The following is a 25,465-nucleotide window of genomic DNA, read 5'->3' as shown; positions in this document are numbered from 1 at the left end:
GAAGTTTGATGCTATTTTCGGCCCTAGCAATCTTTCTTGGGTTGATTTCGAACTTAAGAAGCTTGTAAGGAGTAAATCATGAAAAACTTACTTAGAATGAGTGATCTAACATGAAAAATGAAGTTATACAACTTAGGTGTGGTAGGGCTTACCAAGAATTGATGATTTTTGATGATGAAACTCTTCTTGAAGATGTGAAAATTCTCGAAAATTAGAGAGGAAATGTAGAGTGTTCTTATGAGTGCTTGAGAGAATTTGGAAGAGTGTGGGTGTGTGTGTGATGGTCTTGGCCGAAATAAGAGGAGAGGGGGGAAGAGAAAGATGAGTGCATGGGAACATGAGATTGGTCTTGGATGTATGTTGGACCATGCACGTTTATTTGGTGTATAATAGGAAGATGGCACATAAAAGTCAACCCTTATTATTCTTTTTTTTTTTTTCCCCTTGGGCCGAGAAAGAGAGAGAAGAGAGATAGAGTAGGCCTTTAATGCTTGGTTCCAATAATAGGAGGCCTATTTTGATAAGTTTCGGCCCATTGGGCCCTTAGAGGTGTTTATAGCCCAAATCTAGCATAAAGGAATGGATTTAAGTCCATTAAAGCTAATTGGATTTGTTGTGGCCCAATAAGGCCCATTAAAGATAAACTAGTCCATTTTAGGCTTATAAGGCCCAAAAGGTTAAGTTTCATGGAAGTGGGTCCAATTAGAGCCCATATAAGAGTTCTAAGCCTAGAATAGTCAAATTGGGAGCTTATTGGTCAATTAGGACCAATAAGGAAATCCTAGTCCATAATGGACTTAAACTGGGATTTCTAGGGTTTCCAATTTTTTGTTGACTATTTGAAGTGCTTGTATAGAGTGTTTGATGGGGATTTTGTTGTTATTGAATAAGCATCATACATGCTTCCACATTTTTGGTTCACAATTGTTATCATTGTTACAAAGCATCAAAATTTCTAGTTGTGACAGTTGAGCCCTATTTAATGGCTCTAACTCTCTTGAGGCCTTCCATTATCAGCCTCCACCCCCTTTAAGCAGCCACCTCGAAACCCTAATCTTCTTGTGTGGGTTTTTGCAACCCTTAAGTGTTTAGTGTGTTGTTGTGAAGGCAGAACTCCATTGAAGAGCACTTGGGAAGCTCCAAAGCTTTTTGGATATGGAATATGCATCTCATAATCACCCCTGAAGGTATAAAGTTTCTATCTTGAAGTTGTTTATGATAGATGTAGTTTATGCTTAAGAATTATATGCTTTTGTCCCCATAACCTTGGTTCTTATGAGCATGAGCTACTCTCGGCCATTAGGGTATCATTTCCAGTCGATTTTGGAGTTTTTGATTAAGACATAAAAATGAGAGCTTGGTCACTCTCATTCTCCCATGCATGAGTTTTTTTTAACAATAGACGACCTTTTGGACCTAGGGTTTGGATTGGTGTCCTTTGGATGCATGCAAATGGATAAAGTCGGAAACTTTATCCATTAAGACGTTCATTTTTTTTAGATCTGAGTGTTTAATGGGTTGACCTTCTGTATTAAGTACCTAATGTATAGGTTTGGGCAGCAGCTTCCTACGCAGGTCTTAATTCTTGCTACGTAACGCATAGCCTCATTTGCACCCGCTTTTTCCATCCTAGGGTCTACGTTGGGCATGGAGCTATTATGATAGGTGTACTCTGGCTGGATGTTGACCGTTGACTTTAAGTGGTAATGGAAAATTTTTGGGTGTCACTGAAATATTGGAAGAGTTTGACCTGGTTATCAAAGAGCATGTGTAACGCCCGTAGATCCGGGCTAGTCAATTTAGAGATAAAAGGGGTCGAAAACAACTTTTTGACAACAGATTATTTAGAATAAATAATCTTAACCAAGTTGTAGAATATGTCTCAAGAGTTCCGTACATATAAAGAACGCCAAAATCCGAGTTATAACAAAGAAGTTATGACTCGTCGAAGTTTCGCGATGGAACCGGCACGGCACCGGGAAGCGTAAATAGTGAATTTACTCTAGAGCGATTTTTAGCCTTAGCGATCTAAAAGAAAGTCTTAGAATACATTAAACCTAGTGCGTCCATAAAAATAACGCCCAAATCTGACTTCGTATGAGGAAGTTATGATTTTTCGAAGTTTAGGCTTAGCAGTGTACATCCCAGAATTCAAATATTAGATTGAACGGTATTTAGCCGACACAACCTAAATGAGAATCAAAGATCTCGTTAATAGTAGTGTAACGATAAAAAGATAGACAAAAACGGACGTCAGATGGAGAAGTTATGGATTTTTAACGGACCAATCATGTCCCGGCCGGTTGAAAATATAAAATTTAAAATAAAGTCAAAATTATCCGACGAAGTCTAAATGAAAGCCGTAGAGTACGTTCCTATCTACGTGTGGATATAAAGAACGTCGAAAACGGAGCTCTTATGCTAGAGTTATGATTTTTAGAAGTCGGAGGGTGAAATTGCGAGGTTGTGCGAAGGGGTACACCCAGCGTACCTTCGGACACCCTGTGTTCGCATTACGCGCCGCGTACGAGGTTGGAACGCCTCGTGTACTTCGATCTTCAGCGGTCCGAGATGAGCCACGCTCCACCACCGAAAGCTCGCCACGTGTAGTCCTTATCCGAAGCTACACCTCGCGTAGAGCTTCTGAACGCCCAAGGTAGCGAGGCCTCTCGACCTATAAAAGGGAAATGAGGGCTCCTCATTTCTTGCATCTTTCCCACTTCTCTCTCTAGTTTCTGTCTCTTTCTAGCTTCCCTAACCCCCCTAATTCTAGGTAAACCCCCTAGCACCCGAAGGAAGCCCCGAGGCTCCCGGAGTCCCGAGAAAAAGGGTCTTTCGGTTCGGAAACGCGGCTCGAAGCGAAGCCTGGTTTTCTATAAAACCCGCTGTAAGTGAGCTACGCCTACACTATTCTTAATATAGCTTTTATTTAACTATAGTAACGTTATTACGAACTTATAATAAGTACTTAGGATATTATTATGGGTTATATAAGTACTGTTTAACGTTTATATAATAGTAATAATAGCTAGACTATTAATTAGTCTTGGTGAATATCAGACTAAACTCTAGTGGTAATGATACTAGGTTTTATCCGAAGAAAATTGTGTTAAGAGTATCGAAGTGCTGTTCGAGTGCCGAGTCACCACCTTCTCATGTGAGTGCATAGTTACTTTCATCTTACACATAGATATGAAGTATTTTATATAAATTACGTGCTGTGTGTGCATATTACCTGTATACTTGCTATCTATGCTGGATGAACGATTTTATACACGTTTTAAATAATTTAAATTGTATATGTATTTTATATCTACAAAATGTGTTGGGTAAAACATGGATAGATGTAATAGTTGTTGTGTGATAAAATAAAATAATGAGAGGCCTCATTATCGATGTTATTGATGATACAATCATCTAGTGGAGTACATACGACGACCACAAACTATACTAGACAGTCCAATGGAACGCTAGCAGATTCGCAACCTGTAGGTGTTTATTTGAACTGTGTGCTCACCAGCAGTACTCCATCCCCCACATGGTCGCCTTATTTGACATGAATTGTTGAGGAACCCCCGAAGCATGTGTTGTTACCCCGATGAAAGTCCTTAGACTAGGTGCCTTGTATTAGATGTTTTTGGGACGTAAAGTGAGGATAACGGGAACGGGTAAAGTGAGGATAACGGGACCTAAGGTGAGCTTCATACTCCCTATTTTTCTGTTTTATAAGTTTTATGGGGGGGGGGGATACAAGTGAAAGTGTAGATCTATATGTGTTTTGTATGCCTGGTATGATTTCTATGCTTATATGTGTGTTTTTGTGTGTTTATGATGTTGGATCTAGTCATAAGTCCCTAAAAATCGAGATATACCTTATGTTAAATGATACTAGCACAAAATATATTTCTACATACAAAGTGTTCCAAGAAAAATAGCTAAGTGGCTTAATAACATTTTCTTTGGGCTAAAAACTCAATTTTTGGACATAAAATGTTAAAAATACAAAGTTAAAGGGCCCAAAATGACATATTACGAATTCTGATGGATGAGAAGAGTCAAAACAGTTTCAATAAAGTATTTTCTGGAAATATACCCTTTTGGAAGGTTAAAAATATAAATTTCAAGCTTAATGGGCTAAAAATGACATTTTTGGCCCAATAGGGCCCAAAATGCGAAATTTTCTGTTTTGAAGGACCAAAACTGTATTTTTCTGCAAAACAGTGGACTACTAGTGGCCCAAGTCCTTTTCTAAGGTTTAAAATGCGTTTCAAATTTTAAAAGGACCAAAGTTGCAAAAAATTTCCAATTTGGGCCAAAATTGTAAAAACTGCGAAAAAGAGGGGTTATAACCGAGAAAACTATATTTTCTGGGACTCAAACTGTTTTCAACTAAAAATATGCTGAAAAATATCAAATTCAATAAGTTTTGGTGTTAAAATGTCAAGAAAAATGGTTTAAGGACCAAACCGGAAATTTATTTAATTAAAGGGTTGAAGAAGTAAATTCACAACAAAAAGAGGGGCTGTAACAGAAAGTTGAAATGTTAATTCGATACATCCGTTGTGATCAAACACTGGCACTACGACTACCGACGAATTATATTACACAACAACACCAAAAATCGTTATCAAACGAATTGATTCGGTCTCGAATCAATGACAAACCCGAAACTACTAACACGACTATAACTCGACTCATACACGGAAACATTTGGGAATTCAATACACACGTGAGAGTGCACAGACGTCGATGCACCATCTTTGGGCCCCAAAGTGTAAAATCTTGTTTGTTGGGCCTAGCTAGCCCAATGACCTGATCTTTAGGCCCGAAGACTCTAACCTTACGAGTTGTTGGGTCTTACATGATCCAACACAGCGTAAAAGGACTTTCAATGGCTTTTTACTATTGGTCCCCAGGGGTCCTTTGGTACTGCTAGTAAAGTCGGTTATTCACATGCGAGTGGGCCAAGGGCCCTTCGTACACTTTTTTTTATCCCCAACTGGCTAATGGAGTTACCGAGGTCTTCGTGCCCTCTTTCTCTTCGGATGCGGGACTACAAGAAGTCAGGGTGGTTGGATTACGTGAATAGTACGGACGACGCCCACGGGATCGTTTGTATAATTGTAAACTGGTTGTTTGCGTAACGCGTGTTTATAATAATTCACAATGCGCAATAATCCGACGTCGCCTGGAATCAATGACTTCACATGCCACGATGGTACAACAACTACATGGAATTCAAAGTGTTAGGAAAACATCGGGTTTTCCTAGGGTTTTTCAATACATACAGTTTCGAAATGTACACAAGTTCAACGAATACTTTTTACAACTATAGAAACAAACAAGCATACTTATGGATCTTCACAAACTTTTTCAGAAACTCTTTTCAGAAAATATCGGATTTTCTGGTGATTTTCAAAATGATACAAAATGTTGCTTTTCAAATACGACTTATGAACTCACCAACATTTCATATGTTGACGTTTTTCAAAATACTTGTATTCTTAGGTAACAAGTGAACCAAAGGAAAATGTACTCAGTGATGGCTCGCAGTTTGTTTATCTATGAACCGAACAATTTGTTTTGGGAATGTAATGTTAAAACAATGTACTCAGTGTAAACACTATCAGTTGTACTATATTAATGCATGGTGACGAATGATGTTATGTTTCATATATATATTCAACGTTATGATATTCAATTAAGTCACAACAGCCCTCGGACGTTTCCGCCGTCTGGTTCGGGGGTGTGACAGGTTGGTATCAGAGTCAGGTTTATAGTGAACTAGCATGTCTAGCCACACATTGATATGCAACTATAAACCAAAAAGAGGGACTAACATAACTCTGAACAAAACAAGTAAATAAAACACCCTTGCTTGCAGTAGGAATAGGAACATAACGCCGAACCAAATAAAATAATGCTAATATCCCGGTTAATTCAGGACTGTTCTTAGGGGTACCGAGGAGTGGATGTAGCCTGATCAACTACATTCTCTCCAAAGTACAACTAACACACGTTTTGATGAGATCGGAATAACTAGGGAACCTAAAACTATACCCTTCTAGCACCAAAAAGAAAACGTCTATTTACTATATATCGTGGTCGTGAGAGTGACGATAGTTTATACTTTCCCCCAGTCGTCATGGAGGGAGAGCAGCTGGGTATTCAGTTCCATCAAGTCCTAGTGGCTCACGGGATGCTTGAAGATGAACCAGAAGGGAATCCAGAGGAAGCACACGATGTCGGACCTAACGAATACATAGACACCGACTACGAATTTGGAGAGGCCGACGGCGACGTCGAGGAAGGCCAAGACGGGGATACGAACCATATCCCTCCGTGGGAGAACGAGGCGCAACCAGACCACCCCGCTCCACCAGTGAACCCCCCAAGGGAGAACCGTTCCCCCGAGGTTGAGATCGCTGCACTGCGACAACAGCTGTATGCTATGGAAGCTCGGGCAATGCGAGCTGAGCATGAGAGGGATGAGGTTATTGGAGACATGACGGAGATGGCTCAGCTACTAGCGCAACATTTCGGCATATGACCCCGTCGCTACGTAGGATGCAACTCATCGCGGTTAGGAATAAACTTACTATAGTAGATCGATAGGAACTATGCTATGTACCCCGACTCTACGTTTAAGTGACTACACTACTCATAGAGCCGTTATGTTGTCGAATTAGTGTCACTCATGTATGCTCTTACGAGCAAAATTTTCTTGTATCAAATGCGGATAATATCAATAAACTTTTATGTGCTTTGTTATGATATTGCAAATTGCTATGTGTTGAGAAATTACGATTGAATGTCCAAGGGAAGTAGTGTTCCAGTTCATACCGTGCACCTAGTCAGTAGGATCACAACCTCACAGAAGCTACATACACTCAACATCTTTCCGTTTCGTGACAGAAAGATGCCTCTCCGACCTACTCGCGGAAACCCAGGACCAACTCCACCTGAAGTTGACTCAGCCGCGTTCCAGGCAGCTGTATCTGCTGCGGTCACTGCAGCGATTGCACAAATTCATCAAGGGAATAATGGAGGAGTCAATGGACAAGGAGCCGGAAGTTCGAACAACGGAATGAATCAAGGACCCACCAAAACATGTACCTACAAGGACTTCACAAACGCCAAACCACGAACTTTTAACGACACTCGAGGGGTGATCACTCTGAAGCGATGGATCGAAAAGGTGGAGTCGGTATTCGAGATATGCGATTGGCCTGAGCAGATGAAGGTGAAGTTCGCGGCCTGCACTTTTGTGGACCAAGCACTCACTTGGTGGAACGGACACGTGGAAGCCATGACGCTCCCTGTAGCCAACTCTATGCCGTGGGCAGAGATGAAAGAAATGTTAATGGCTGAGTACTGCCCACGAGGCGAAATACAGAAGATGGAGCAAGAGCTATGGAACCTCACTGTGCAGAATACGAATATCGATGCCTACATATCGAGATTTAGTGAACTATCTCTGCTGTTCCCGGGTATGATCACCTCGGAAGGAAAGAAGTTTGAGCGATTCATCTGGGGACTAACATCATCCATTCAAGGAAACGTAATAGCTGCAAACCCGGAAACATTTGACAGTGCGAAGAGATTGGCGAAGAAGTTGTATGACCATAACACCAAGAAGGGTGAGAAGCCAGCGGAGACTGAGGGCAAAAAGGAAGGTGATGGCAAGAAAGGGAAGAACAACAAGAGGAAGGGACGTCAGGGCCCCGAAACCTCTAAAAAGCAGCAGACAGTGGCGGTTAATGCTGCCACTGCACCGATTCCAGCCACCCCACATGCTCCAGCCTCAGCCGCTTCAAATGCTTCAAAACCCTATTCCGGTAATCTTCCCAAGTGCAACAAGTGCGGTTTCCATCACCATGGAGAATGCAAGGAGTTTCAGTGCACCAGTTGCAATCGAAGGGGATACACTGCGAGGTACTGCAGGACTTACCCACCCCAGAACCAAAATCAGGGAAACAACAACAACTATCGCAACAACAACAACACCAATGCCGGCGGCAATAATGCAGAGCCTAGCCACACCTGCTTCGGGTGTGGGAGGACTGGGCACTTCCGCCGAGACTGCCCTAACAACAACAATCCCGGGAACAGAGGAACAGGAAGGATGCTGACCATGGGCCAAGGAGAGGCGGTTCAGGACCCCACAGTTGTGACCGGTACGTTTCTCCTAAATCACACTTATGCATGCATCCTATTTGACACCGGAGCGGAACGAAGTTTCGTAAGCGATAAGTTTAAGCATTTATTAAAACAACAACCCCAAAAGCTAAATGAAACCTATACGGTGGAAATGGCCAATGGGAAGACCGAATCCACTGGGGAAATCTACATCGGATGTACCCTAACCCTTAACTAACACGTCTTCTGAATAGACCTAATGCATGTATTAATTAGGAGTTTCGATGTAATCATCGGCATGGATTGGTTAAGCCCCCACCATGCTGAAATTATGTGCCATGAGAAGGTCGTTCGTCTTCGTCTCCCAAATCACGAAACCCTAGTAATTTATGGAGACAAACCCAGCATGAACCTTCGCCTCATCTCGTGCATTAAGGCACAAAAGCACTTACGAAAGAAGGATTCGGTATTTCTAGCTCACATAGTGGATAAAACCAAGGAAGAGACTAACATTCAAGATATTCCGGTAGCGTGTGAATTTCCAGACGTGTTTCCTGAAGATCTTCCGGGAGTACCCCCAGAGAGACAGGTTGAGTTCCGAATCGACCTCGTTCCAGGAGCAACCCCTCTCGCTAAATCACCCTACCGGCTGGCTCCTGCTGAAATGTAGGAATTGTCCAGCCAACTCAGTGAGCTTCTGGACAAGGGATTTATCCGACCTAGTTACTCGCCATGGGGAGCTCCGGTGCTCTTTGTCAAAAAGAAGGACGGATCCTTTAGAATGTGCATCGATTACAGAGAGTTAAATAAACTCACTGTTAAGAATCGCTACCCACTCCCACGAATCGATGATCTATTCGACTAGCTCCAAGGAGCTAGTTATTTTTCAAAAATAGATCTACGGTCCGGATACCACCAACTAAAATTCTGGGAAGAGGATATCCCAAAAACCGCTTTCCGAACTCGCTACGGACATTATGAATTTGTCGTAATGCCCTTCGGTCTGACGAATGCCCCTGTCGCATTTATGGACCTAATGAATCGAATTTGTCGACCGTTCCTCGACAACTTTGTCATTGTTTTTATCGATGACATCCTCGTCTATTCTCGAAGCAAAGAAGAGCATGGCCAACATCTCCGACAAGTCCTATAAACTCTGCGATCGGAAAAGCTTTACGCCAAACTCTCCAAGTGTGAGTTCTGGCTCCGGAGTGTGAACTTCCTAGGTCACGTAGTTAGCCAAGATGGAATTCATGTGGATCCCTCTAAGGTCAAAGCTGTTGAAGGATGGGCAACCCTGACGACGCCCACATAAATTCGTCAGTTCTTAGGCCTAGCGGGCTACTATTGGAGATTCATTCAAAACTTCTCTAAGATCGCCAAACCACTTACCTCGCTTACGCAAAAGGGCGTACCATTCAAATGGACAGACAAACAAGAGATTGCGTTTCGGACTTTGAAGCAAGCTCTCTGTAGCGCTCCTGTACTATCTCTACCTGAAGGAACGGAAGATTTTGTAGTCTACTGTGACGCGTTAAATCAAGGCTTAGGTTGCGTTCTCATGCAACGTGGAAGGGTGATAGCATACGCATCCCGCCAACTAAAGACGCACAAAGTAAATTATACGACCCATGACCTAGAATTAGGAGCCGTGGTCTTCGCTCTGAAAATTTGGAGGCACTACCTGTACGGTACGAAGTGCACCATCTTCACGGACCACAAGAGTCTCCAGCACATCTTGAACCAGAAGGAGCTGAACATGAGACAACGAAGATGGGTTGAATTGCTAAACGACTACGAGTGTGAGATCAAGTACCACCCAGGCAAGGCCAACGTGGTAGCTGATGCATTAAGTCGGAAGGAGTACTCTAATCGCCGTGCGAAAACTCTCTCGATAACCATTCAATCTCATCTGGCCACCCAAATTGCAACAGTCCAGTCAGAGGCCCTGAGGACGGAAAATAGAGCAAGCGAGGCATTACGCGGGATGGAGAAGAACCTAGAGACAAGGGAGAATGGAGTGTACTACTTCATGAACCGAATTTGGGTCCCAAAAATCGGAGGATTTAGGGAGGTTGTTATGAAGGAAGCCCACAAGACACGATACTCCATTCATCCCGGTTCAGACAAGATGTATTTGGACATTAAACAACACTATTGGTGGCCTAACATGAAGGCGGAAATTGCGACCTACGTTAGTAAGTGCCTTACGTGCGCCAAGGTGAAGGTGGAGTACCAGAAACCCTCAAGATTGTTACAGCAACCGGTAATCCCTGAGTGGAAATGGGAGGGGATTTCTATGGATTTCGTGACCAAGCTACCCAAGATGTCAGACGGTCTGGACACCATATGGGTAATAGTCGACCGACTGACGAAGTCTGCCCATTTCCTGCCTATAAAAGAATCCTACAAGATGGAAAGATTGACACGTTTGTACATTCGAGAGATCGTGAGACTCCACGGAATACCAGTATCTATCATCTCGGATAGGGACAGTAGGTTCACTTCACGATTTTGGCAATCACTCCATAAGGCGATGGGAACAAACCTCGACATGAGCACCGCTTATCATCCATAAACGGATGGTCAAAGCGAGCGAACCATCCAAACGCTCGAAGACATGCTCCGCGCATGCGTGATAGACTTTGGGAAGTCTTGGGATACCCACCTACCTTTAATCGAGTTCTCATATAACAATAGTTATCATTCGAGCATCAAGGTGGCTCCTTTCGAAGCACTGTACGAGCGTAAATGTAGATCACCGTTATGTTGGGCTGAAGTAGGTGACACCCAGCTAGCAAAAACACATACGTCGGACAAATCACTAACGGGACCGGAGATCATTCGCGAAACCACAGAAAAGATCGTTCAAATCAGAGCTCGATTGCAAGCATCGCGTGACCGACAAAAGAGCTACGCTGATAAACGGCGAAAGCCCTTAGAATTTCAGGTCGGTTGAAAGTCTCACCCTGGAAAGGGGTTATACGTTTCGGAAAACGGGGAAAGCTGAACCCACGATACATTGGACCTTTCGAAATCGTCACCCGAATAGGTCCGGTAGCATACAGACTGCAACTACCCGCAGAGCTAAACGGTGTACACCCCGTGTTTCATGTCTCTAATCTGAAGAAGTGCCTATCAGATGAAACCCTCGTCATTCATCTTGACGAGATCGAAATCAATGAGAATCTCCTGTTCGTTGAAGAACCAATTGAAATCATGGACAGGGAGGTGAAGCGTACTAAGCAAAGTCGCATCCCGATCGTGAAAGTACGGTGGAACGCAAAGCGTGGACCAGAATTCACGTGGGAACGCGAAGACCAAATGAAGCAAAAGTACCCTCACCTATTCTAGCATACTCGAATCTAGCTTTCAAACAGAATTTCGGGACGAAATTCCCTCTAACGGGGGGATGATGTCACAACTAGAAATTTTGTGTCTTGTAATCACTATACTCAAGTAAATGTTGAATTCAAAAACTCAAGAGCATGTATGATGCTTACTCAATGGAAAACTAAACCTCAATTCACTACATCAAGCAATTGGAAACCCTAGAAGTTCTTGATTAGGTCCATTTTGGACTAGGACTTCCTTATTGGACTCTATGGACCAATAAGCTTCCAATTTAACTATCATGGGCTTAGAACCCTTAAATGGGCTCTAATTGGACCCACATTAATTTAATTCAACATTTTGGGTCATTTGGGCCTAGAATGAAATGAATTAAAAGCTTTGATCCATGATTAACCTAATCTAGCTTAATAAAGCATAAAAATCACAATTTTATCTTATAAGGCCAATGATCACCCAAACTAACTCTAATATTGGGCTTAGGGGCAAAAAGCCCAAAAATCCTTTCTTCCCTCTCCATTCTCGGCCCAAGCCCAAGGAAAAGGAAGAGTTGACTTTGGATTGCCACCTTACTTTTATTTGTTGGGTCTCCATGCATGAAACTCATACTTCCAAGCATCTATCTTGTCAAAGTCACTCTCTTCTTTCCTCTCTCTCCCTCTCGGCCGAATCCCAAACACACACACAAACATTTCACTCATCTTTTCTCTCAAGGAACTCTCTCCATTTCTCTCCAAATTTTCGAGATCTAAGAGGTGTTCAAGGGTTTTCTTCCACAAAGATCATCATCTAGGTAAGTTGAAACTTGGATCCACACTTTAGACTTCTTCTTATGCCCAAAAATCTCTTCTTAACTGATATGAAATCATAATCTTGTGTCTTAGAACCTCTCAAACTCGAGATCATCAAGAAAAGGTTGCTTAGGCCGAAAATCATCCTATTTCCTTTCCATTTCTCCTCCAAAACCGAAACCACACCCTAAGGTGAGCTTCATACTCCCTATTTTTCTGTTTTATAAGTTTTATGGGGGGGGGGATACAAGTGAAAGTGTAGATCTATATGTGTTTTGTATGCCTTGTATGATTTCTATGCTTATATGTGTGTTTTTGTGTGTTTATGATGTTGGATCTAGTCATAAGTCCCTAAAAATCGAGATATACCTTATGTTAAATGATACTAGCACAAAATATATTTCTACATACAAAGTGTTCCAAGAAAAATAGCTAAGTGGCTTAATAACATTTTCTTTGGGCTAAAAACTCAATTTTTGGACATAAAATGTTAAAAATACAAAGTTAAAGGGCCCAAAATGACATATTACGAATTCTGATGGATGAGAAGAGTCAAAACAGTTTCAATAAAGTATTTTCTGGAAATATACCCTTTTGGAAGGTTAAAAATATAAATTTCAAGCTTAATGGGCTAAAAATGACATTTTTGGCCCAATAGGGCCCAAAATGCGAAATTTTCTGTTTTGAAGGACCAAAACTGTATTTTTCTGCAAAACAGTGGACTACTAGTGGCCCAAGTCCTTTTCTAAGGTTTAAAATGCGTTTCAAATTTTAAAAGGACCAAAGTTGCAAAAAATTTCCAATTTGGGCCAAAATTGTAAAAACTGCGAAAAAGAGGGGTTATAACCGAGAAAACTGTATTTTCAGGGACTCAAACTGTTTTCAACTAAAAATATGCTGAAAAATATCAAATTCAATAAGTTTTGGTGTTAAAATGTCAAGAAAAATGGTTTAAGGACCAAACCGGAAATTTATTTAATTAAAGGGTTGAAGAAGTAAATTCACAACAAAAAGAGGGGCTGTAACAGAAAGTTGAAATGTTAATTCAATACATCCGTTGTGATCAAACACTGGCACTACGACTACTGACGAATTATATTACACAACAACACCAAAAATCGTTATCAAACGAATTGATTCGGTCTCGAATCAATGACAAACCCGAAACTACTAACACGACTATAACTCGACTCATACACGGAAACATTTGGGAATTCAATACACACGTGAGAGTGCACAGACGTCGACGCACCATCTTTGGGCCCCAAAGTGTAAAATCTTGTTTGTTGGGCCTAGCTAGCCCAATGACCTGATCTTTAGGCCCAAAGACTCCAACCTTACGAGTTGTTGGGTCTTACATGATCCAACACAGCGTAAAAGGACTTTCAATGGCTTTTTACTATTGGTCCCCAAGGGTCCTTTGGTACTGCTAGTAAAGTCGGTTATTCACATGCGAGTGGGCCAAGGGCCCTTCGTACACTTTTTTTATCCCCAACCGGCTAATGGAGTTACCGAGGTCTTCGTGCCCTCTTTCTCTTCGGATGCGGGACTACAAGAAGTCAGGGCGGTTGGATTACGTGAATAGTACGAACGACACCCACGGGATCGTTTGTATAATTGTAAACTGGTCGTTTGCGTAACGCGTGTGTATAATAATTCACAATGCGCAATAATCCGACGTCGCCTGGAATCAATGACTTCACATGCCACGATGGTACAACAACTACATGGAATTCAAAGTGTTAGGAAAACATCGGGTTTTCCTAGGGTTTTTCAATACATACAGTTTCGAAATGTACACAAGTTCAACGAATACTTTTTACAACTATAGAAACAAACAAGCATACTTATGGATCTTCACAAACTTTTTTAGAAACTCTTTTCAGAAAATATCGGATTTTCTGGTGGTTTTCAAAATGATACAAAACGTTGCTTTTCAAATACCGCTTATGAACTCACCAACATTTCATATGTTGACGTTTTTCAAAATACTTGTATTCTCAGGTAACAAGTGAACCAAAGGAAAATGTACTCAGTGATGGCTCGCAGTTTGTTTATCTATGAACCGAACAATTTGTTTTGGGAATGTAATGTTAAAACAATGTACTCAGTGTAAACACTATCAGTTGTACTATATTAATGCATGGTGACGAATGATGTTATGTTTCATATATATTCAATGTTATGGTATTCAATTAAGTCACAACAGCCCTCGGACGTTTCCGCCGTCTGGTTCGGGGGTGTGACAGGTAATCAGGTTTGTTTGGTTTGATAAAGTTAATAAACTTATTTATTGTGGTTTGAAAACCCTATGTACTCACTAGGTTTCCCAACCCGACCCACTCTGTTTATTTATATCACATGTGTTGATATGAAGTCACATTACACTGAGAGATTAAGGAGATATAAATCACTAGTGATAATGAATGTAAGTTCTGTTTATTCTTATGTTTCTGTATTGACGATGACATCCCAAATGTTTTAATATGAATAAAATACTTTTCTTCGGAAATGCTTTGATAACTTATTTATCATGTTTTACTTGGAACAAATTCCGCAACCTTTTTTATTAAAAGAAGTACTCTGGTTTTTATAAAGCATAAACAAAATCGGTCTTTTCTGGCCGTAAAAATGGGGATGTCATAGTTGGTATCAGAGCATTAGTTTAAGCGAACTAGGAATTTGTAGGATTTCTAGATTTAAACTTAGAATGCTAAGTGATGATTGTGAGATGTGAGCACTAGCTTATTTTAGGAATTATGCCTAAAATGCTTTTTTGTGCTAAATGTTTTGTGCCTGATATGATGTTATTTGTTCGAATCTATGGTCTGTTGTCGACCGGATCTGGAAACCTTGTGTGTTTAGGATTCTAAATGTACGAATACGATATTATAACTATCATATAAACTTTTTTTAGAGAAAAGGATGATTTAAACATCTATCCTAAGTAAAGATCTAAGTTTACCTTATTCGATGTAAAGATCGAAATGGCGAGAACCTGCAGTGGAGCCGGGAATGCAAATGGCAACAAGAATCAACCTCCAGTGATTGAGCAAATAGCCATTGTGGTAGTCGCTCCAGAGCCAATCATCATGGTTGGAGTGCAAGCGATGATCCAGACGATATTGGATCGTAAAATGGAGGAAACAAGGCGGTTACTTTAACAGAATCAGGACGAACCCACGATGCATGTTGAACAGCCCAAACTGAATGATGGGTAGTAAGATGGAGGTAACTACAGCGGGACCGTTGGTCAAGCTGATCCGCCAGTAATTAGGAGGAATAATCAAGATGATGGAGTCGAGAGGAACATATGTAAGTACAATGATTTTCTAACTTGCAAGCCATCAACCTTCACCGGGAAGGAAAATCTGATAAGAGTTATGGATTGGATCTCAGAGATGGAGTTGGCTTTTATGATGTGTCATTGCAGAGGCAAACTACAAACCACATTTGCAGTGCGCCAGTTCAGAGGAGGCGCGGTTCGTTGGTGGAACACTCTAGGGAAGACTTTAAGCCCTAATAAGCCCTTGCAACTGTCATGGGCAGAGTTTTTGGCACAGTTCAAATGCAAGTATTGCTCGGCCCAAAACCTGCTCGAACTAGAAAACCAATTCCTGACTTTGAAGAAAGGAAGTATGTCGATTGATTAATACACCAACAACTTCACAGAGAAGATGATGTTCGCCTTGCGTCTTCTTCCATATGAGTTGATGAAAATCGACAAGTATGCAAAGGGACTTCCATGGGAGTACACGGTGCCAGTGCATCAGACACATACTCTAGAGGCAGCTATCTGGGTTGCCAAGTCTGTGGAGGAGATGATCAAGCGAAGAGCTGCCAGCAAGGTTGATGTTGGAGAGAATAGGAAGTTCGAGGGGTATGCAAAGTCCAACAATAAGAAGATCAATTCTGGTTCAAAGGAGTTTAGTGGAGGAGGAAACGAAGCAAAACGGTGCGAGAATTGCAAAAAGAAGCACTTAGGGAAATGTAGCGAGGAAGTGACTTGCTACAAGTATGGGAAGACCGGGCACTATGCCAATGAGTGCACCGCCAGCAAAAGGGTGTGTTATGAATGTCACGAAGAAGGGCATGTTGCTAAGGATTTCCCAAAGAAGAAAGAGGCGGCAAGGCCCAACATTCCACCAAAACCAAAGGCAAAAGCGTTCCATATGATCCTTGACAAAGCAGATGGAAATGAAAGGGATCAGGAATAATGATATATGAAGTAGTCGTGTAGATAGTACCACGTAGTATAGCCTATTAGAGGCATAATATAGGTTGAACTTGAACACCTATGTAATCGTTTCAAGGAATAATATAAAACCTTCGTTTTGTTATCTAACGTGTCAAGTTGTTAAGTGAATTTATTGTATGGTGACTTGGGTGAACTGCGAGACAATACTTGGGATGATTTGAGTAGGTGTGAATGGTAGTAGAGGCCTATACTACTGGAAGTACAAGACTCACACTTGGATCAAGGAAAGTCACAAGGTTACCAAAAAGCTAGTAATTGATACTATTTTATTCAAATATGTTGTTACCATCATTTTGGTAATGACTAAGAAGATGTTTGTTATTCCGACCCTAGTGGTCATATCAAATTGAGTCCGACTACAATGAGTATGTTCGATGTAGCAGCTGACTTAAGCCAGAAGATTGAAATAGAAGATAATCAAGGCGATTAGTAGAAGTATTGCGATAGTTGCTTGTAGCTAGAAATGCTACCTTTTAAGATGTGATTATATCACATTAGAACATGAAAGAAGGTATAATATGTTCTGGAAGACTCTAAGAGACCTGAGTCTAAGCGTTGCAACATACGTTGAAAGGTCATTAGAACGTGACCCATCGGTTTGTTATGGAAATCGAATAACTTATCCTAAGGTTGTTAAGAAGAAGAAGGAGTCTCTAATAAAGATCGAGATCATAACATGAAGATCATGATTGGAAGTCTAAAATGAGATAGAGAGTGGGTCCAAGATCAGGCACCGCCTGCAGTCATGAAGTCTTAGAGTTATATACTCGTTCGAAGAAACATCAAAGTTATGGTTATTACATAGGATGAAGAGATAACGTATGGAGTCATCATGTGAGTCTTGTTTAGTTGATGATTCTAGGACGTAATCATCCTAAGGGGGGAGATAATTGTAACGTCCGTAGATCCGGGCTAGTCAATTTAGAGATAATTGGGGTCGAAAACGACTTTTCGACAAAAGATTATTTAGAATAAATAATCTTAAACAAGTTGTAAAATATGTCTATGGGTTCCGTACATATAAAGAACGCCGAAAAATGAGTTATAACAAAGAAGTTATGACCCGTCGAAGTTTCGCAACGGAACTAGCACGACACTGAGAAGCGTAAATAATGAATTTACGGTAGATCAATTTTTAGCCTTAGCGATCTAAACGAAAGTCGTAGAATACGTTAAACCAAGTGCGTCCATAAAAAGAACGCCCAAATCTGATATCGTATGAGGAAGTTATGATTTTTTGAATTTTCGGCTTAGCCGTATAAAATCCGAAATTCGAATATTAGATCGAACGGTATTTAACCGACACAACCTAAACGAGAACCGAAGATCTCGTTAATAGTAGCGTAACGATAAAAGATAGATGAAAAGGGACATCGGATGTAGAAGTTATGGATTTTTAACGGACCAATCCTGTCCCGGCCTGTTAAAAATATAAAATTTAAAATAAATTCAAAATTAGCCGATGGAGTCTAAACAAAAGTTGTAGAGTACGTTCCCACCTACGTGTGGATATAAAGAACATCGAAAACGGAGCTCGTATGCGAGAGTTATGATTTTTGGAAGTCGGAGGGTGAAATTGTGAGGCTGTGCGAAGGGGTACGCCCAGCGTACCTTCGGACGCCCTGTGTTCGCATTACGCGCTGCATACGAGGTCCGAACGCCTCACGTACTTCGGTCTTCAGCGGTCCGAGACGAGCTACGCTCCACCACCGAAAGCTCGCCATGTGTAGTCCTTATTCGAAGCTACGCCATGCGTAGAGCTTCTGAACGCCCAGCGTAGCGAGGCCTCTCGGTCTATAAAAGGGAACCGAGGGTGGGCTCATTTCTTGCACTTTTCTCATTTTTCTTACTTCTATCTAGTTTCTTTCTCTCTCTAGCTTCCTTAACCCCCCTAAGTCTAGGTAAACCCCTAGCACCCAAAGGAAGCCCCGAGGCTCCCGGAGTCCCGCGAAAAAGGGTCTTTTGGTTAGGAAACGCTACTCCAAGCGAAGCCCAGTTTTCTATAAAACCCGCTGTAAGTGAGCTACGCCTACACTATTCTTAATATAGCTTTTATTTAACTATAGTAACGTTATTACGAACTTATAATAAGTACTTGGGATATTATTATGGGTTATATAAGTACTGTTTAACGTTTATATAATAGTAATAATAGCTAGACTATTAATTAGTCTTGGTGAATATCAGACTAAACTCTAGTGGTAATGATACTAGGTTTTATCCGAAGAAAATTGTGTTAAGAGTATCGAAGTGCTGTTCGAGTGCCGAGTCACCACCTTCTCATGTGAGTGCATAGTTACTTTCATCTTACACATAGATATGAAGTATTTTATATAAATTACGTGTTGTGTGTGCATATTACCTGTATACTTGCTATCTATGCTGGATGAACGATTTTATACACGTTTTAAATAATTTAAATTGTATATGTATTTTATATCTACAAAATGTGTTGGGTAAAACATGGATAGATGTAATAGTTGTTGTGTGACAAAATAAAATAATGAGAGGCCTCATTATCGATGTTATTGATGATACAATCATCTAGTGGAGTACATACGACGACCACAAACTATACTAGACAGTCCAATGGAACGCTAGCAGATTCGCAACCTGTAGGTGTTTATTTGAACTGTGTGCTCACCAGCAGTACTCCATCCCCCACATGGTCGCCTTATTTGACATGAATTGTTGAGGAACCCTCGAAGCATGTGTTTTTACCCCGATGAAAGTCCTTAGACTAGGTGCCTTGTATTAGATGTTTTTGGGACGTAAAGTGAGGATAACGGGAACGGGTAATCGGGTTTGTTTGGTTTGATAAAGTTAATAAACTTATTTAATGTGGGTTGAAAACCCTATGTACTCACCATGTTTCCCAACCCGACCCACTCAGTTTATTTATATCATAGGTGTTGATATGAAGTCACATTACACTGAGAGATTAAAGAGATATATATCACTAGTGATAATGAATGTAAGTTCTATTTATGCTTATGTTTTTGTATTGATGATGACATTCCAAATGTTTTAAAATGAATAAAATACTTTTCTTCAGAAATGCTTTGATAACGTATTTATCATGTTTTACTGGGAACAAATTCTGCAGCTTTTTTTATTAAAAGAAGTACTCTGATTTTTATAAAGCATAAACAAAAGCGGTCTTTTCTGACCGTAAAAATGGGGATGTCACAGCATGTGCGACAGATCATAAGCGACGGGCTTCATGTGCATTATCTTGGCCACATAATCCAATACGAACTAATATCTTTGATAGCTCAAGAAATTAAAAAAAAAAAGAACTTATCAAGAAGATAAAGGATGCAAAGTACTACTCAATCATACTTGATTGTACTCTCAATTCAAGGCACCAAGAACAGATGACCATAATAGTGAGGTATTTAAAGTTATCATATAATTCTCTTACTATTGAGGAGTCATTTTTAGGTTTTTTGAATGTTGATGATACCTCTGGAAAATGACTATTTGATATTAAACTTGAGGATTTAAAGTCTCTTGGTCTTGAAATTGATGATATACGTGGTTAAAGGCAATGATAATGGAGCAAACATGAAAGGAAAACACCAAGGAGTGCAAAATAGATTTTTAGATATAAATCCTAGAGCATTTTACACTCCTTGTGGTTGTCATTAATTTAATTTAACATTATGTGATATGGCTAACAAGTGTGTTAAAAGAAATAACTTTTTTGGATTCATCCAATGTATTTATATTATCTTTGCAAATTCTACTAAGAGGTGTGAAATTTTGAAAGATAACGTTAAAGCTTGGAGTCTTAAGTCATTCTGTTAAACTCGTTGGGAAAGCCGTGTTAAGAGTGTAAAGGCTATTAAACTGCAACTTGTGGATGTACTAGAAGCTTTACTTCAAGTTGGAGAAAAAGATAATGATGTTGCAATTATAAGTGAAGCAACTTCACGAGTAGAAAAAAAACTTGGTGACTTTGAATTTTTGGTATCAACTGTTATTTAGTATGAAGTATTAAACCATGTGAATATTGTGAGTAAGAAGTTACAATCAAAGGATATTCATCTTGATAATGATATTACAGAAATAAACAAATTGATTGGGTACTTCAAGGATTATAGAGAAACTGATTTTTCAAAAGAGATTGTTGAAGTTAAGGAGTTTATTATTGAAATGGGTATTGATCTAATATTTCCACAATGGCATTTGATTGAAAGGAAAAAAAGGTTTGATGAGAGTTCAAGTACATAAGAAGTGTTATTTACTCCTGAAGAGAATTTAAGAGTCAATTATTTCTTATGAACTATTGATCAAGCTATTTCTTCTCTTGAGACAAGATTTGAACAATTCAATGAGTATAACAAAGTATTTGGTTTTTTTATTTCCACATAATTTTAGGGGAATTGAAGATAAAGATCTTAAGTCGTATTGTCATTGTTTTGAAAAAGGACTCAAATTTGAAGAAAGATCAAATATTGATGCCGAGGAACATTATACGGAGTTGAAATTATTTGAGACGTTGGAAACCAATGAATTTAGCAACTCCATAGATGTTTTGAAGTTTTTGAACAAACTCGATTATTTCTTAAATGCAAGCATTGCATATAGGATATTGTTGACTATTCCAGTAATGCTCGTATCTGCAGAAATGAATTTTTCAAAATTGAAGTTTGTGAAATCTTACTTACACTCTACAATGACCCAAGAAAGACTTAGCGTTTTGGAGGTGATATCTATCGAGAACGAAATCTTAAAGAGTATAGACTATAAAGAGTTGATCAACCAATTTGCTATCAAGAATGCTAAGAGAGCTTCACGGATCGTCGGTTAGCTGTTACGATATGTAATTACTCATTAAAATACTATGATTTTTCTCTGTTTATTGCTATAAAGTTTATTGTCATTTTAATAAAAAATAATTTATGTAATTTAATTCGTTACACATTATGGCATAAGGGCCTTTTTTATCCGCCTTGTCCTGGGCATTTGAATCCTCAGGACTAGTCCTGCCGAGGAGGAGGTAACCACAGACAAGGAAGTAGAAGAAGCCAAGGAAGAAGGTATGGTTTGGTGTCGGCGACTTTATTATTATTTAGGATGAAAAAGAAGAAAAGGCAAAATATTGAGCATAATGAAGGCATCCGACGACTATTAGAGAAGGTCGTAGGAGGTAGATGGTGACGCTTGTGGGTTGTGGTCAATAGTAAGGTTTTAACCTAGAACTATAATATCATGATAGATAATTACTAGCTTGATTATTCAAAAGAAAACTATATAGGATTATATAGAGAATACCTAAATCCTAAGGTGATTGAGCCTAAACCCTATTTACTAACAATGGTGTGCCTTTTCTGTTCGAGTTGGTTCATTGCTTGTTTTTGGATTACTAATATGTTGATGCTTCCTTCTTTAAAGAATATGGTAACTCTTATCTTGAAGCACAATAATTAATGACTCGCTAGATTGACTATGGTGCTACCTTAGGGGGTGTTTGTGATTGTTTTTCAAAACAACTTATTGATTTATTATGTTTTTGAAAAGTCAATAAGTAAAAAAAAGTGCTTGGTAATCCTAAAATCACTTTCTAAAAAATATACTTCAAAAAGATTTCCAAAAGCATCTCCACTTGACTTTTCAAAACTGTTTTTAGTTTTTTACTATAAGATTAAAGGATGTGATACAATTTTTGTCAATGGTAAAAAGTTGCTACGTATGCACAACATAAGCTTTTACCATTTTGCCATGTTTTACCTACAATTGGAGCGTGGTGATATTTTTGCCTACAAACTCATTTTTTTCCAGTTCATGCTTGAAAAGCTGTATGATGTGCATTAAAAAAAGTATACATGAATTTGCCGTTTAAAAGTCACACATGCCATGATGTCAAACATTTATCATTGGTTTGTTGTACCATGAGCTAATCCAAAAATACATTGGAGTAACAAGAAGTGATATGAGTTTGGTGAGTTGTTTTAACGGGCGGTGAGTTGGACGATGAGAACTCACCGTTGAAAATTGCTGCTGACAAAGATTAGGATAGTGGTGAGGTGTTTACCACCGCTAAACACGCCACTTCTTCATATCGATGGTAAAATTATCACGACACCCCACAACCTAATAACTTTAAAAAGGAGATTTTAAACCCAATACTTTTTAACTTATTGACTTATTGTCATTTCCACCATAAAAATTAATCCAAACAATTTTTTTAAAAATTCATTTTACCATAAATCAATAAACACTTTTATCTAAACAGACTTTTTGAAGTTCAAGAAACAATCCCATTTTTTTAGATTTCAACACTATGGTGTAAGGTCAAGGCTTTTAGCTTCTACGCGATTGCATATATAGTGTGTGATCGAGGTCTAGGAGTTGATGCAGTTGATCCCTTTGAATCCCCTTTTCCTTTCAGGAGCTTTTCCCCTATTGTCCATTTTTCCCCTTTCTTCTGTTCTGTAATGCTTACATTGTTTGTTGCTTTTTTCTTTTTCCTTGTATTTTTTCTACTTCTCGTTGGTATTAGTTTATATATTTTTCTTGTCTTGCCATTAAAAAAAGTGGCATTTCGTTCCTTGAAGGGAATTGTGTGGATTTTTTTTTTGTATTTTTGTTTATTTTATAGAAAAGATCGTAAAAATATTCACATGATATCAAGTGTCTGCCTTTTTGGTTATTGAATGTCGTATATTTGGTCTTAAATATCCATATTATATCAAGTGTTTCGACTATTTATCATTAAATATCGTATATTAATTAGTATCTCAATTACTCATTTAAAATATTTCCTTCTTTGGGTTTGCTGAAGGTATATTTTATACAAAGCATTAAAAAGTTTTAAAATAAAAACTTGTATGAGTAAATACCAATAGTTAGTTGTTTTCCAAATACCCAGTTATCAAGTCCACTATCAACACAATCTACATATTTCCACAATAAACATAAGATATTAGTAATACTTAAATAACTAATGCCTTTCTAATATAATAACGATAATAATAATAATAATAATAATAATAATAATAATAATAATAATAATTGATATGAATCAAGGAATACATTGTTTTTGAGTCATTCCTCATATAATACTTTCTACAACATACGGATTTCTTCTATTGGGGTTTATAATTAGACTAAAGTAGAGCATGTAGAAGTCGATGGATCAAATAAAGCTGGAAGCAAATACTTCCTTCCATTTACACCATGAGCATTGTAACTTGCACCAGTCGTCGGATCCACCAACACATCCCCTGCGTACCCTGGATACGCCCCTTTACCAAATATCCCCGGACAAGAAGATGCAGCTTCTAATGGTGCACCAGCATCCCCCTGATAATACCCATTCCCAAATGGATTTGTAGCAGTTCCAGCCAAAAGAGTAGCCAGATTTATCACCATTCCATCCACACCCACGTCGTTGTTCGGTGCGATCAGTGGTGCACCCTGTGGTCCGTAAATCGGTTGATGGAATGGCCACGCGCATTGACCAGGACACTGAGTCTCCGAGTTGCCAACCCAGATGTAAGCAAACTTGTCGCTTTTACCTTTCACAATGGTAGATGAGGAGTGGCCATGGGTACCACACGTACTGGAGCAAAATCCGGCGACTACTACGTCATTTCCAGTTAACACTATGTTCACGGCGTTGGTTGCTTCACCCTTTGAAGCTAACTGGAGCAGGTTTGTGTCCGTTAAGGATTTCCCGAGTGAGCAATCTGAGTCGGATACTTGTTTACCGAGTCGGAGGGAGGGTTTCTTTGTTTTTGAGTAGTATTTGTCTGTTGTCTTCCACCATGTGGCGACGGAAGGTTGGATTTGGGATTTGAGTGAGGTGGAGGAGAGGGAGGTGATGAAATCGGTGATGATGGCTTTCTGGGTGGGTTTGAAGTTGCCATACCAAATAAGGTTGACGGAGATGTCGCCGGTAAGGAGGGCACCGTTGTGGTATTGCATGAGGGGAAACGAGTCGTGGACTAACTCAGTGAGTCGCCTAGTTGCTAATGAGAAGTTGAAAACGGACAATAAAAATAGGAGAGTTAGGAGAAGAGGAGCACCGGAAGCCATTGTTATAGAAGAAGGAATAGGAAGTATGAATAGTTGATGTGAATGGAGTTGGGTTCTTAAGAGGTATTTATAGGATTGAAAATGAGTATCTAAAGATATCGAGGGAAATCAAATAGTTATGGATGGAGGTGTAAAAGCTAGGATCCGTCAACGTACAGTTGTCAGCATTGATTGTTGGTGTATTAGTAGAGGTCAACTTTAATCAAAATTTTAAAAAATTAAGAGTAAATTATTATTTTGGTCCTTGCGGTTGACACTCGTCTACAAGTTTGGTCCATGTTTTGAAAAATTAATACACATGATCCTTAATGTTTTAAAATCATCAAGTTTGTTTATTTTATCCAACACTATTAGAATAATTTGTTAAGGCTAATATAGAAATATTTTTTTCCTCATACTAAAGTTAATGAAGACTAGAAACTCTAAGGACCATTTCTGAAAATTACATATAAATTGAACACCCTAAATCTAGGGTCGGTCACAACACATTATATGCTCTCCTCCGCCACCATCCCACAAACAGTTTCATTCCACACAACAACACGTCCCTTTAGAAATTTGACACCGACGCCGGGAACACTTTCGTAATTCACCTCCGACGCCAAAGCCTTTAACTCATCCCTTTCTTGTTCCTGCAAATATGGCGTCTGACACCGGAACCCACCTCTCTATCGCACATGCAGCTCATGCGATGATGCTCATACTTACACACATAGCATATTCGACGCATCGTCTCCCCTGCCTACCTTTTCCCCTCCCATTACTCCAAGACCAACTACAACCACATGTTACATCATTCCTCATCAAGGCTCATTGTACGTGTTTATCCCTATATGCCCTTTTTGTTATTGGTATAGATTTCAATTTGATATGTTTGGTT

The 25,465-nt window shown here is 39.6% G+C and overlaps 1 protein-coding gene across 1 annotated transcript; it reads right to left on the bottom strand.

Annotated features, from left to right (window-relative positions):
* Positions 1-23,565: 23,565 nt before the first annotated feature.
* Positions 23,566-24,604, bottom strand: LOC145073308 (protein PHOSPHATE-INDUCED 1-like). Its single transcript, XM_079019854.1, has one exon. It carries the CDS (start codon positions 24,583-24,585, stop codon positions 23,650-23,652), a length of 936 nt encoding a protein of 311 aa, XP_078875980.1. The 5' UTR covers positions 24,586-24,604; the 3' UTR covers positions 23,566-23,649.
* Between the last annotated feature and the right edge of the window lie 861 nt (positions 24,605-25,465).

This window comes from Lactuca serriola, chromosome 9 (assembly GCF_051521515.1).
Source record: "Lactuca serriola cultivar US96UC23 chromosome 9, Lser_US96UC23_V15, whole genome shotgun sequence".
Taxonomy (NCBI): Eukaryota; Viridiplantae; Streptophyta; class Magnoliopsida; order Asterales; family Asteraceae; genus Lactuca; species Lactuca serriola.
This window is presented reverse-complemented; position numbering and strand designations above follow the sequence as displayed.